Below are 15,012 nucleotides of genomic sequence, written 5' to 3' on the forward strand. Positions count from 1 at the left end.
AATGTGGGACCAAAGGTAATGTGTCAATACTTTTGGGCCCCTAAGATGGGGGGACTATGTTCAAAAAGTGCTGTAATTTGTAAATGGTTCACCCGATATGGATGTAAATACCCTCAAAGTAATTCTGACACTCTACACTTTAATTTATACCCCAATACTTTTGGAGCTCAATGTAGACTCAATGTTTTCTAAAATGGGAAGAGGTCTGTCCATGATAAGGTGTTGCTCTGCTTTCTTGACATCTAAATCAAACAGACAGGTCCTACAGAACCTAGTTTTGTCTCACCTGGACTACTTCCCAGTTGTGTGGTCCTATGCGACAAAGAAGGACATTCCAGTTGGTCCAGAACAGAGCAGCACGAATTGTACTTAGATGTACACGGAGGGTGAATTTCAGTGGTATGCATGTATATCTCCCTACTGGTCTTTGTGCGAGCTGTTGATGGGTTAAAAGTTCCAAACTGTCTTTTCAAGCAGTTGGCACACAGTTCGGACACTCATCGGTACAACACAAGACATGTAACCAGAGGTCTCTTCACAGTCTCCAGGTCCAGAACAGAGGCTGGGAAACGCACAGTATTAAATAGAGCCATGACTACATGGAACTCTCTGCCACCCCAGCCAACTCAAGCTAGCAATAAAACCAGATTCAAAAAACCATTATGGGACCAGGGGACTGTAAAGAGACACAGACATGTGTATATATTTTGTACTGTATTTTGCTTTGTATTATGTATTGTGTTATGTATATTATGTATTTTATTTGTTGTCTTTTGTTTGGACCCCAGGAAGGCTGCGGCTAATTGGGGATACAAAGAAATACTAAGAGAAAGCAGTAAATACAGTTCGGATGGTCACTGGCCCTTTAAATACGCTCGGTCTTTTCCGTTGTTTTCTGGCGCCACTCTTCATCGACCCCCTTTCACTGCGGCTCAAAAGCTGAGCGGACTGGCCCGCTTCTCATACAAATCACAGCTAGCTTTCATTGTGAAATATATATTTTTAAAAACACTTCTTTCGGCTTTGTGACACCGCCTGCTCCTTCGCAAATGCAAGCAATTAAATGCGTGGTGGTCGGCGACGGGTAAGAATCTCAATCTCAACGTAGAGATATTTTTCTCATCCTTTCTGTGTGTGTGATCAGTGATGCGGTCATGGATGGGAGATGCAGTGTGTAGGAAAAGGGGCTGGGGCTCGCTGTAATATGGGAAGTCTTCTTTCTAAGCATTCACTTGGAAATGCACAGCTAGGTTTTAAAAAAACAAATTAAATTCCGTTCATTTGTGGAATTTTTGTAATATCATGCGGGATGTGGGATGTGTAAAATGTACACTTTTGTATTTTTACGCTGAGAAAACGCCCAGGCTGTAGCGATGCTATGGGAAACACCTACTCGCGTCGTAGGCCGTCGGAATTAGACTTCATCAGTGACGATGCGGGCTAAGGAATCTCTAGGCGTTGTTTTATAAGAATCTTAATTTACAGCCGTTTTTTTTACATGTGTGATAATATAAATAATCTATACAGTTATAGTTTTGACTGCCTTCATGCACGATCCATAATTAACTACCACGCATAATAAATGTATTTACAGTATTTGGGGGTTTGGTATGAAAAACAGCTGAGTAGGCCTATGTAATTATTTTACTATAGAAATAATTGATCTGATCCTATATCTGAGTTTTTCTGTACTAGGCTAAATGTTGACATCTACAGTGCCCTACTAATGCTACATCCCTTTTGGAGGATTTCTGATGACTAGGGGTCATTAATCAATTAATGACATCTGGGCATTAGCATAATGTGTTAAAATTGCATCTGCTAATCAGTCATTCCCAGAGCAACCAAGAGACCTTTAGTGGCCTGCGATCACAAAAAAACTATTTTTCATTACCCCTCCCTCTTCCCCTCTCTTCCTATTCACACACACACACATTCTAACACACACCATTCATCCCCTACCCGGCCATGCCACCATCAATCTGTTCATATAATTTTGACATGCAGGATACACATAATCATAGACACACACACACATCACTGTCACCAACCCTTCCTGTACTGTGTGTTTGTCGATAACAGGGATGGGGGCAGTAGGGCGTGAGGGTGGTAGTATGTCCCCCAGGCAAAGTGAATGTAGGCCAGTGTCTGTGTGACACTTAAACTGAAAGAGAGAGAAGGGCAGAACCACACACACACGCTGAGTATCAGCCTACCTACCTCAGCAGCATTTTTTTTGTCTCGTTATTGGACTTGTGTTTTTCTATAGCAGTGAGTAAGAACCAAAAATCTCTCTCTCAGGGCCGTGGGTAAGACCTGTCTGCTGATCAGCTACACCACCAATGCCTTCCCCGGAGAGTACATACCCACTGTGTGAGTACACACACACACACACACACACACACACACACACACACATAGATGTGAGTGAGTGAGTGAGTGAGTGAGTGAGTGAGTGAGTGAGTGAGTGAGTGAGTGAGTGAGTGAGTGAGTGAGTGAGTGAATGTAAGTCTGCTTTCCTCTATGTAGTGTTTGTGTTTCTGACGAGTATACTTTACATAGAGATAAAGATATTCTCCCTATCTCCCTATCTGTCTCACTAGCTTTGACAACTACTCTGCCAATGTGATGGTAGATGGGAAACCAGTGAATCTGGGTCTATGGGATACAGCAGGACAGGAAGACTACGACAGACTCAGACCACTGTCCTATCCACAGACGGTAAAACACACACACACACACACACACACACACACACACACACACACACACACACACACACACACACACACACAACCCATTACATTTCTGTGAAGGATTGATTTGCAATCTACCATTCCGCAGCAGAGCTTTTCTTCCAGTCTGTCCCATGTGGAGTCAGGTGATTCCGTGGTTGGTTGATCTCAGTGGTTTCACCCTAAGGTCTGTCTCTCTATGGTTCTCCCCAGGATGTGTTCTTGATATGCTTCTCCTTGGTCAGCCCGGCCTCCTTTGAGAACGTCCGAGCTAAGGTCAGTACTGAACCTTCCTGCTCACAGACACAGGAACAAGGGACCTGCCGAGCCTGACCTAAAGAAGCACATCTATAGCTCTCCCTGGTTCATGTTCTGTAGCTACAGTCCTGAATATAGAGAGAGAGAGTTTGGCCATTGTGGTTTCAACCCAAAAGCATTACAATGCTCTTAGATGACATCACACACCTTTCTGTTTGTCAAACTCTCTCTCTCTCTCTATGACTCTGGTTCAAAATGAAGATTCACTAATTGGGATGTTGTGTTTTTAAAGAATGGGTGAGGTTATTTCAGCAGTGCCTAATTGTGTTCTATTTTATTATACTATTCTGCTCTACTCTAGCTATAATCCATCTATGGCCCTACAGACTAGATTAGAGGTTTTATTTCAATAGCTCTGTTCCACCCAGCCTTGCTCTCCATCTTTGACTTTTGATCTAATGACCTTTACCCTCTGTCTCAGTGGTACCCTGAAGTGAGACACCACTGCCCCAACACCCCAATCATCCTGGTGGGCACCAAGCTGGATCTGAGAGATGACAAGGACACCATCGAAAGGCTGAGGGACAAGAAGCTGTCCCCCATCACCTACCCCCAGGGTCTGGCCATGGCACGGGAGATAGGTCAGTCCGTGTGGGTGTCTGCCCATCTATGCCCACATTGGGAAGAGCCATTGGTGGTGGTCTTGGCAGATTTGGATTCTGTTGTTAATACGCTATGCAAGTGACGTGTGGTTTTCCAGGAAGTAGCCTTGTAGTTTAAAAAAACAACTTTTGTAGGCTTTTTGAATGGTCTTCAGGGCAAAAATGTAATAAAAGGCATCTGGTAGAAGTAAATTCATCAACAAACATAAATATAATTTGATGTATATATTTTAAATTATCGTTTTTTCACAAATGTCATGATATAATCGTGAAGCCGGTTCAAAAGATTAGGGGACATGATACGGAAGTACAGCGGAAGGGGCGGTTACTTTCACAGGGTTTTGCTCTAAGCAGGAAGTGGCCCGCTGTGTGAGATGATGTCAGATTGCCGAGTCTGGGATAGTGCGAGATTGTCAATTAAGCCCTTTATCTTCTTACCCAGAGTCAGATGTTTTTTTGTTCTATGTTTATAGATGTGAAATAAGCGTGTTGTTGTTTGTGTGTGGTGGTCAGGTGCTGTGAAGTACCTGGAGTGCTCTGCCCTGACCCAGCGAGGGTTGAAGACTGTGTTTGACGAGGCCATCCGCGCCGTGCTCTGCCCCCCACCCGTCAAGAAGAGGGGCAAGAGGTGCACCGTGTTCTGAGGGCTCTCATTGGTCCAGGAGAAACAGCCAATATGGCGGCCATTGTCTGGTACTACTAAAACATCACCATAATGACCACTACTTCTCTTCGGGACGAATCTTGACTTGAGACACCACGTAACGGCAATTTAACTGATGTTTGTGTAAATAACACATTCATGTCAATGGAATATTTGATCTTAAGTTAGGATTTGGCCCGAAGAGAAAGAGAATTACTGGACTTTTTTTTTTTACAGTGGGAAAACGATTTGATCTGGTGTAAAGATATGCGTCGTCAAGTTTCCATTTGTCTGTTTTCCACAGAGGAAAGTACTCCTCCGTGGACAGTTAAAGTGTCTACTCTCACTCATACAACCCTCATCCCTCTCAGTCTTGTTTGCTTGAGTTGATACAGCACTCAAAACAGCCTGTACTGTGAATATGTGGCTCTGGGTTGAAGTTGCCCTTAGTTACAGATCTAGGATCAGCGTACCCACCTCAAATCCTAACCTTCACCATTACGGGGAGAAAAAAACACAAAACTGACCTTAGATCAGTGTTTAGGGTCAATTTCACCCTACTCTGTGAAGTGAATAATGTGATAAACAGACAAGCATGCCAAAAGTGGGGGCTGTACAACCTTGCTGCCTGAGTAATGCCTCTGATGGAGGTGCCTGCATGGGTCTAAACAATCTGTCTTCATTTTCCCAACGTCCTTTGTATATGTTCATTTGCGCGTGTGGGTGGGTGTGTGTGGGAGTGTGTGTGTGTGTGTGTTCGCATGTCACTGTATGTGTGAGAGAGTAAAGTTTCAAGCAGTGTCAAGTTTTTGGTACTATTTCGTATTGTAGTGATACACAAGACTTTGCAACAAACTGTCGACTCAAAAAAAGAAAAGGGAAATGGACGATCACAATCGTGGTCTGTTTTATGTGTTAACCAAACTAAGTCTAGTAACGTTTAAAAAAATAAAATAAAAAAACCTTTGGAGGAGGAATTAATTATGGATATATCTATTTATTATGTACCTGAATATTTAACTCTTTAATTCCAGACAATTCAAAATAAAAGGATAATAGTAACTCACTTTGACTCTAGGAGGTATCATATTGCAAACATATATAATTAATTAACCAGTGCATTTCTGTGGTGGTTGTGGACCTGCAGTATAACTGTATGTCCCACTCTGGTGGTGAGATACAGAACTGCAGTCTTCTCTGTCATGACGTTAGTGGTTGGCATAGCAACTGTGGTTGAATAATGTGTCTCTGAGCCTGTCCAAGGTGTCAATACTGGCTTTGGGTAGAAGTTTTCCTCAGGAGCAGATCTAGGATCAGCTTACCACTACTCAATCCTAACCTTAACCATTAGGGGGGATTTGCAAAACTGGTCTTAGATCAGTGTCAAGGGGTAACTTCATCCTATTCCTCAATACTGTAGATCAGAATTCTGAAAAGCTACTAAAACTACTACTGCATGGATATGAACTGGTGATTCGAGCCCATTGTTATTAAGAAGAAAGCTTTTTTTAATGCACTGGCAATGTACTGTAAGATGACTTGTATAATGGTTTAATTGTTTGTCTTATTTTTTATGACTTCACATGTCAGTGTCGTGATATCTTTCAATTTTGTATAATAAATACAAATGTATATGTAACAGGTTTTTTGTGTCAAATGTCCTGAAGTGTACTAGTGTCTAAATTATTTTATCATTCTTTGCAATGTGTGTGGGTTTTCAACTTCAGCAAAAAAACACATCTCCCTGCTCCCAGACCAATTTGATTGCTTTCTGTCAAGATAAAGTTCAAGTCTGGTTCTTCTGCATTCTTAAATTTTTCTGATTCTGATTAACGGAGGCATGACTCCAGTCCAAACACTCCACTCTTCCCCTATCACATCCATCAGTTGTCCAATCACAGCCACTCTCCTCCTGGTCTTGGTCTAACACCACACCTTGTACAGGTACAGAGTAAACATACTCAACCAGTACATTTTCCCTCTTAGAAACATCAATACTTCTAGAGAAACAATAGTGATCTCTTATACTCTGCAGCTCAGTCTGTTAGTGTCAGCTCCAACATGGCAACATCTGTGGACCCATTAGTTGTCAGATCTGCTGATGGATCATGTGGCTTTTCCTTGTGGACACAAATTAACGACTGCTTTGACCAGGACGATCATAACCCTAAACCTCAACTACATCTCGTAATGAAAAATGTGGAAATTTAGAAAGTTGAGGTGATTAAACTGCTTGGAGTAACCCTGGATTGTAAACTGTCATGGTCAAAACATATTGATATAACAGTAGCTAAGATGGGGAGAAGTCTGTCCATAATAAAGCGCTGCTCTGCCTTCTTAACAGCACTATCAACAAGGCAGGTCCTACAGGCCCTAGTTTTGTTGCACCTGGACTACTGTTTAGTAGTGTGGTCAGGTGCCACAAAGAGGGACTTGGGAAAATTGCAGTTGGCTCAGAACAGGGCAGCACGGCTGGCCCTTAAAAGTACACGGAGAGTTAACATTAATGACATGCATGTCAATCTCTCATGGCTCAAAGTAGAAGAGAGATTGACTTCATTACTACTTGTTTTCGTAAGAGGTGTTGACAAGCTGAAGGTACCAAGCTGGTTGTTTATACTATTAGCACACAGCTCAGACACCCATGCATACCCCACAAGACATTCCACCAGAGGTCTCTTCACAATCCCCAAGTCCGGAACAGACTATAGGAGGCGCACAGTACTACATAGAGCCATGGCTACATAGAACTCTATTCCACAGGTAACTGATGCAAGCAGTAGAATCAGATTTAAAAAGCAGGTAAAAATACACCTTATGGAACAGCGGGGATTGTGAAGTAACACAAACGTAGGCACAGACACATGCATACTCACTCACTCACTCACTCACTCACACACTCACACACTCACACACTCACACACACACACACACACACACACACACACACACACACACACACACACACACACACACACACACACACACACACACACACACACACACACACACACACACACACACACACACACACACACACACGCTCTATACACACACACACGCGCTCTATACACACACACGCGCTCTATACACACACGTACACATGGTTTTTGTTAGTTGTAGATATGTGGTAGTGGAGTATGGGCCTGAGGGCACACACTTAGTGTGTTGTGAATTCTGTAATGAATGTATTGTAACATTTTTTAAATTGTATAACCTTGCCTTAATTCTTCCGGACTCCAGGAAGTGTAAGAGCTGCCTTGGCAGCAGCTAATGGGGATCCATAACACAAATACAGCTGCAACCAGTGCAGACAGACCTTCATCCCTAGGCCTGTTCTAAACAGAAACACAAATGGCTGAATTGGTGGAGAATCTGAAGAAGACAGGACTCCAGGCTGCTCCTCTTGCTCGTTATTACGCTGGACCTGAGATGTGGCATGTGACACCTGTAGTGGGATAAAACTCAATGCTTTCAAGTCCTGTCTGGTGTGTCTGGCCTCTTTCTGTGATACTCACATCCAGCATCACTATGAAACTCTTGCCTTTCTGAAGCACAAGCTGGTCCAAGCTTCCACACAACAAAAATCACTGAAGCTGGAGACTCATATCTCCATCACTAACATTAAGCATCAGCTGTCAGTGCAGCTCATAGATAACATTTTTTGTTCCTTTGCATCCCAGTATCTCTACTTGCACATTAATCTTCTACAGATCTATCAGTCCAGTGTTTAATTGCTATATTGTAATTACTTCGCCACTACGGCCTATTTATTGCCTTACTTCCCTAATCTTACCTCATTAGCACACACTGTATATCGTTTTTTTTTTTCTATTGTGTTGTTGACTGTAAGTTTGTTAATTCCATGTGTAACTCTGTTGCTGTTTGTGTCGCACTGCTTTGCTTTATCTTGGCCAGGTCGCAGTTGTGAATGAGAACTTGTTCTCAACTGGCCTACCTGGTTAAATAAAGGTGAAATAGAAGATCTGAGAGAATATCTGCTCTTGTCATGACAAACTGCTTGATATTTACTGCCGCAACGATCAGCATTTTATCTGTTATCTGTGTACAATGGATGAACACAAAGGCCATGATACAGTCCCAGCTGAATCAGAAAGGACTGAGAGACAGGTCAGGACAAAACTCATTACTGTTGCTGCTTATTCACATTATTACTGTGAACATTTTGAAACTAGTAGTCACTTTCTGTATGACAATAAAAAGAACAATGGATAAGATAATTAAGATAATGACATCTATTCTGGAGGGAGAGCGATAAGAAAGAGGTGAATCATCACATTGTTACTGAAGTGCTTTCAGTTATGGATTTTTTCAATAACTTTGCCACATTTCCCGATGTAAGTGGTATATTTTCAAAACTCTAAACTGATAACACTTGTAATGCCCACTATCTTATGTTTAGAACCTTTGATTGTGTATTCTTTGGGGTTTCACACATCTTTCACGTCTTTCATCCAAAATCTACTTTTCTCTTAAAATACCATGAGAACATTTAGATATATCACAAATACAACTAAATAGGCTCACCATTTAGTCAGATACCAAAATATACAAAACTGTAATTGTTTTAAAGTGCTGGTTAGAAAGACTAATAGAGGGTCACCATATAAACTCAGCAAAAAAAGAAACGTCCCTTCTTCAGGACCCTGTCTTTCAAAGATAATTCGTAAAAATCCAAATAACTTCACAGATCATTGTAAAGGGTTTAAACACTTGCTTGTTCAATGAACCATAAACAATTAATGAACATGCACCTGTGGAACGGTCGTTAAGACACTAACAGCTTACAGACGGTAGGCAAACTTAGGACACCAAAGAGACCTTTCTACTGACTGAAAAACACCAAAAGAAAGATGCCCAGGGTCCCTGCTCATCTGCGTGAATGTGCCTTAGGCATGCTGCAAGGAGGCATGAGGACTGCAGATGTGGCCAGGGCAATATATTGCCATGTCCGTACTGTGAGACGCCTAAGACAGCGCTACAGGGAGACAGGACGGACAGCTGATTGTCCTCACAGTGGCAGACCACGTGTAACAACACCTGCACAGGATCGGTACATCCAAACATCACACCTGCGGGACAGGTACAGGATGGCAACAACTGCCAGAGTTACACCAGGAACGCACAATCCCTCCATCAGCGCTCAGACTCTCCGCAATAGGCTGAGAGAGGCTGGACTGAGGACTTATAGGCCTGTTGTAAGGCAGGTCCTCACCAGACATCACCGGCAACAACGTCGCCTATGGGCACAAACCCACCGTCACTGGACCAGACAGGACTGGCAAAAAATGCTCTTCTCTGAGGAGTCACGGTTTGGTCTCACCAGGGGTGATGGTCGGATTCGCGTTTATCGTTGAAGGAATGAGCGTTACACCGAGGCCTGTACTCTGGAGCGGGATCGATTTGGAGATGGAGGGTGTTACGGTGCGTGAATGAGGACCCAAAAGCGAATCAACTTAAACAGAGCTTCTTTAATTACCAAACATAGGTAGGCTCAGATGGACCGGCAGATTCCGACAGGACAAGGTTACAGCAAACATGACGACAGTCTGGTTCAGGCATGAATGACACAAACAAACAAGAATCCGACAAGGACAGGAGCAGAAACAGAGAGAGATATTGGGACCTAATCAGAGGGAAAAAGGGAACAGGTGGGGAACGGGGTGAATGGGTAGTTAGAGGAGACAAGGGACAGCTGGGGGAAAGCGGGGGAGAAAAGGTAACCTAACACGACCAGCAGAGGGAGACAGGGTGAAGGGAAAGGACAGAGACAAGACAACATGACAGTACATGACAGTACCCCCCCACTCACCGAGCGCCTCCTGGCGCACTCGAGGAGGAAACCTGGCGGCAACGGAGGAAATCATCAATCAGCGCACGGTCCAGCACGTCCCGAGAGGGAACCCAACTCCTCTCCTCAGGACCGTACCCCTCCCAGTCAACTAGGTACTGATGACCACGGCCCCGAGGACGCATGTCCAAGATTTTACGGACCCTGTAGATAGGTGCGCCCTCGACAAGGATGGGGGGGGGGGGGGGAAGACGAGCGGGGGCGCGAAGAACGGGCTTAACACAGGAGACATGGACGCGACGAAGATATCGCGGAAGAAGAAGTCGCACTGCGACAGGATTAATGACCTGAGAGATACGGAATGGACCAATGAACCGCGGGGTCAACTTGCGAGAAGCCGTCTTAAGGGGAAGGTTCTGAGTGGAGAGCCAAACTCTCTGACCGCGACAATATCTAGGGCTCTTAGTTCTACGCTTATTAGCAGCTCTCACAGTCTGCGCCCTATAACGGCAAAGTGCAGACCTGACCCTCTTCCAGGTGCGCTCGCAACGTTGGACAAAAGCCTGAGCGGAGGGGACGCTGGACTCGGCGAACTGAGATGAGAACAACGGAGGCTGGTACCCGAGGCTACTCTGAAAAGGAGATAGCCCGGTCGCAGACGAAGGAAGCGAGTTGTGGGCGTATTCTGCCCAGGGGAGCTGTTCTGACCAAGACGCAGGGTTGCGAAAAGAAAGACTGCGTAAGATGCGACCAATAGTCTGATTGGCCCGTTCTGCTTGACCGTTAGACTGGGGGTGAAAGCCGGAAGAGAGACTGACGGAAGCCCCAATCAAACGGCAAAACTCCCTCCAAAATTGAGACGTGAATTGCGGACCTCTGTCCGAAACGACGTCTGACGGAAGGCCATGAATTCTGAAAACATTCTCGATGATGATTTGTGCCGTCTCTTTAGCAGAAGGAAGCTTAGCAAGGGGAATGAAATGAGCCGCCTTAGAGAACCTATCGACAACCGTAAGAATAACAGTCTTCCCCGCTGACGAAGGCAGTCCGGTGACAAAATCTAAGGCGATGTGAGACCACGGTCGAGAGGGAATAGGAAGCGGCCTGAGACGGCCGGCAGGAGGAGAGTTACCGGACTTAGTCTGCGCGCAGACCGAACAAGCAGCCACGAAACGACGCGTGTCATGCTCCCGGGTGGGCCACCAGAAACGCTGGCGAATGGAAGCAAGCGTACCCCGAACGCCAGGGTGGCCGGCTAACTTGGCAGAGTGAGCCCACTGAAGAACGGCCAGACGAGTAGGAACGGGAACGAAAAGAAGGTTCCTAGGACAAGCGCGCGGCGACGGAGTTTGAGTGAGTGCTTGCTTTACCTGCCTCTCAATTCCCCAGACAGTCAACCCGACAACACGCCCCTCAGGGAGAATCCCCTCGGGGTCAGTGGAGGCTACTGAAGAACTGAAGAGACGAGACAAAGCATCAGGCTTGGTGTTCTTAGAGCCCGGACGATAAGAAATCACGAACTCGAAACGAGCGAAAAACAGCGCCCAACGCGCCTGACGCGCATTAAGTCGTTTGGCAGAACGGATGTACTCAAGGTTCCTATGGTCAGTCCAAACGACAAAAGGAACGGTCGCCCCCTCCAACCACTGTCGCCATTCGCCTAGGGCTAACCGGATGGCGAGCAGTTCGCGGTTACCCACATCATAGTTACGTTCCGACGGCGACAGGCGATGAGAAAAATACGCGCATGGGTGGACCTTGTCGTCAGAGAGGGAGCGCTGAGAAAGGATGGCTCCCACTCCCACCTCTGACGCGTCAACCTCGACAACGAACTGTCTAGAGACGTCAGGTGTAACAAGGATAGGAGCGGATGTAAAACGATTCTTGAGGAGATCAAAAGCTCCCTGGGCGGAAACGGACCACTTAAAGCACGTCTTGACAGAAGTAAGGGCTGTGAGAGGAGCTGCCACCTGACCGAAATTACGGATGAAACGACGATAGAAGTTCGCGAAGCCGAGAAAGCGCTGCAGCTCGACGCGTGACTTAGGGACGGGCCAATCAATGACAGCTTGGACCTTAGCGGGATCCATCTTAATGCCTTCAGCGGAAATAACAGAACCGAGAAATGTGACGGAGGAGGCATGAAAAGTGCACTTCTCAGCCTTCACAAAAAGACAATTCTCTAAAAGGCGCTGGAGGACACGTCGAACGTGCTGAACATGAATCTGGAGTGACGGTGAAAAAATCAGGATATCGTCAAGGTAAACGAAAACAAAGATGTTCAGCATGTCTCTCAGGACATCATTGACTAATGCCTGAAAGACAGCTGGAGCGTTAGCGAGGCCGAAAGGAAGAACCCGGTATTCAAAGTGCCCTAACGGAGTGTTAAACGCCGTCTTCCACTCGTCCCCCTCCCTGATGCGCACGAGATGGTAAGCGTTACGAAGGTCCAACTTAGTGAAAAACCTGGCTCCCTGCAGGATCTCGAAGGCTGAAGACATAAGAGGAAGCGGATAACGATTCTTCACTGTTATGTCATTCAGCCCTCGATAATCTATGCAGGGGCGCAGAGACCCGTCCTTCTTCTTGACAAAAAAAAACCCCGCTCCGGCGGGAGAGGAGGAGGGGACTATGGTACCGGCGTCAATAGTCTACCCCGGGGGGGGGGGTGGTTCCCGGAAGGAGATCAATACTACAATCATACGACCGGTGTGGAGGAAGAGAGGTGGCCCTGGACCGACTGAACACCGTGTGCGCAGATCGTGATATTCCTCCGGCACCCCTGTCAAATCACCAGGCTCCTCCTGTGAAGAAGAGACAGAGGAAACAGGAGGGATAGCAGACATTAAACATTTCACATGACAAGAGACGTTCCAGGAGAGGATAGAATTACTAGACCAATTAATGGAAGGATTATGACAAACTAGCCAGGGATGGCCCAAAACAACAGGTGTAAAAGGTGAACGAAAAATTAAAAAAGAAATGGTTTCACTATGATTACCAGAAACAGTGAGGGTTAAAGGTAGCGTCTCACGCTGAATCCTGGGGAGAGGACTACCATCCAGGGCGAACAAGGCCGTGGGCTCCTTTAACTGTCTGAGAGGAATGTCATGTTCCCGAGCCCAGGTCTCGTCCATAAAACAGCCCTCCGCCCCAGAGTCTATTAAGGCACTGCAGGAAGCTGACGAACCGGTCCAGCGTAGATGGACCGACAAGGTAGTGCAGGATCTTGAAGGAGAGACAGGAGTAGTAGCGCTCACCAGTAGCCCTCCGCTTACTGACGAGCTCTGGCCTTTTACTGGACATGAAGTGACAAAATGACCAGCGGAACCGCAATAGAGACAGAGGCGGTTGGTGATTCTCCGTTCCCTCTCCTCAGTCGAGATGCGGATACCTCCCAGCTGCATGGGCTCAGCACCCGAGCCGGCAGAGGAAGATGGTAGTGATGCGGAGAGGGAGGCGACGGAGAGCGCGAGCTCCTTTCCACGAGCTCGGTGACGAAGATCAACCCGTCGCTCAATGCGAATAGCGAGTTCAATCAAGGAATCCACGCTGGAAGGAACCTCCCGGGAGAGAATCTCATCCTTTACCTCTGCGCGGAAACCCTCCAGAAGACGAGCGAGCAAGGCCGGCTCGTTCCAGCCACTGGAGACAGCAAGAGTGCGAAACTCAATAGAGTAGTCTGTTATGGATCGATTGCCTTGACATAGGGAAGACAGGGCCCTGGAAGCCTCCTCCCCAAAAACAGATCGATCAAAAACCCGTATCATCTCCTCCTTAAAGTCTTGATACTGGTTAGTACACTCAGCCCTTGCCTCCCAGATTGCCGTGCCCCACTCACGAGCCCGTCCAATAAGGAGAGATATGACGTAGGCGACACGAGCAGTGCTCCTGGAGTAAGTGTTGGGCTGGAGAGAAAACACAATATCACACTGGGTGAGGAACGAGCGGCATTCAGTGGGCTCCCCAGAGTAACACGGCGGGTTATTGATTCTGGGCTCCGGAGATTCGAAAGCCCTGGAAGTGGCCGGTGGATCGAGGCGGAGATGGTGAACCTGTTCTGTGAGGTTGGAGACTTGGGTGGCCAGGGTCTCAACGGCATGTCGAGCAGCAGACAATTCCTGCTTGTGTCTGCCTAGCATCGCTCCCTGGATCTCGACGGCTGAGTGGAGAGGATCCGAAGTCGCTGGGTCCATTCTTGGTCGGATTCTTCTGTTACGGTGCGTGAATGAGGACCCAAAAGCGAATCAACTTAAACAGAGCTTCTTTAATTACCAAACATAGGTAGGCTCAGATGGACCGGCAGATTCCGACAGGACAGGACAAGGTTACAGCAAACATGACGACAGTCTGGTTCAGGCATGAATGACACAAACAAACAAGAATCCGACAAGGACAGGAGCAGAAACAGAGAGAGATATTGGGACCTAATCAGAGGGAAAAAGGGAACAGGTGGGGAACGGGGTGAATGGGTAGTTAGAGGAGACAAGGGACAGCTGGGGGAAAGCGGGGGAGAAAAGGTAACCTAACACGACCAGCAGAGGGAGACAGGGTGAAGGGAAAGGACAGAGACAAGACAACATGACAGTACATGACAGAGGGTCCGTCATGGACTGGGGCAGTGTCACAGCATCATCGGACTGAGCTTGTTGTCATTGCAGGCAATCTCAACGCTGTGCGTTACAGGGAAGACATCCTCCTCCCTCATGTGGTACCCTTCCTGCAGGCTCATCCTGACATGACCCTCCAGCATGACAATGCCACCAGCCATAATGCTCGTTCTGTGCGTGATTTCCTGCAAGACAGGAATGTCAGTGTTCTGCCATGGTCAGCGAAGAGCCCGGATCTCAATCCCAATGAGCAAGTCTGGGACCTGTTGGATCGGAGGGTGAGGGCTAGGGC

At 46.5% G+C, this 15,012-nt stretch overlaps 1 protein-coding gene across 2 annotated transcripts; it reads left to right on the forward strand.

The window, feature by feature from the left end:
* The first annotated feature begins 882 nt into the window (after positions 1-882).
* LOC149974549 (ras-related C3 botulinum toxin substrate 3) lies at positions 883-5,937 on the forward strand. Of its 2 annotated transcripts, XM_090212853.1 has the most exons (6): positions 883-1,084; positions 2,302-2,373; positions 2,604-2,721; positions 2,949-3,011; positions 3,475-3,634; positions 4,169-5,937. In XM_090212853.1, the coding sequence occupies exons 1-6, from the start codon at positions 1,050-1,052 to the stop codon at positions 4,297-4,299; spliced, it is 579 nt and encodes a 192-aa protein (XP_090068979.1). In that variant the 5' UTR covers positions 883-1,049; the 3' UTR covers positions 4,300-5,937. The 2 variants fall into 2 exon arrangements, with proteins under 2 accessions (XP_090068979.1, XP_090068978.1); XM_090212852.1 differs by lacking the exon at positions 2,949-3,011 and having other exon boundaries at positions 894-1,084.
* The last annotated feature ends 9,075 nt before the right edge of the window (positions 5,938-15,012 follow it).

The sequence above is a fragment of the Oncorhynchus mykiss genome, chromosome 20 (assembly GCF_057628025.1).
Source record: "Oncorhynchus mykiss isolate SJ-2025 chromosome 20, ASM5762802v1, whole genome shotgun sequence".
Lineage (NCBI taxonomy): Eukaryota > Metazoa > Chordata > Actinopteri > Salmoniformes > Salmonidae > Oncorhynchus > Oncorhynchus mykiss.

Excerpts from the sequence above, each read along its gene's own strand:
- LOC149974549 (XM_090212853.1), top strand. The coding sequence starts at position 1,050 with ATGCAAGCAATTAAATGCGTGGTGGTCGGCGACGG. Across the intron at positions 3,012-3,474 it reads TTGAGAACGTCCGAGCTAAG|TGGTACCCTGAAGTGAGACA; the intron begins GTCAGTACTGAA and ends CCTCTGTCTCAG. Across the intron at positions 3,635-4,168 it reads GGCCATGGCACGGGAGATAG|GTGCTGTGAAGTACCTGGAG; the intron begins GTCAGTCCGTGT and ends TGTGGTGGTCAG.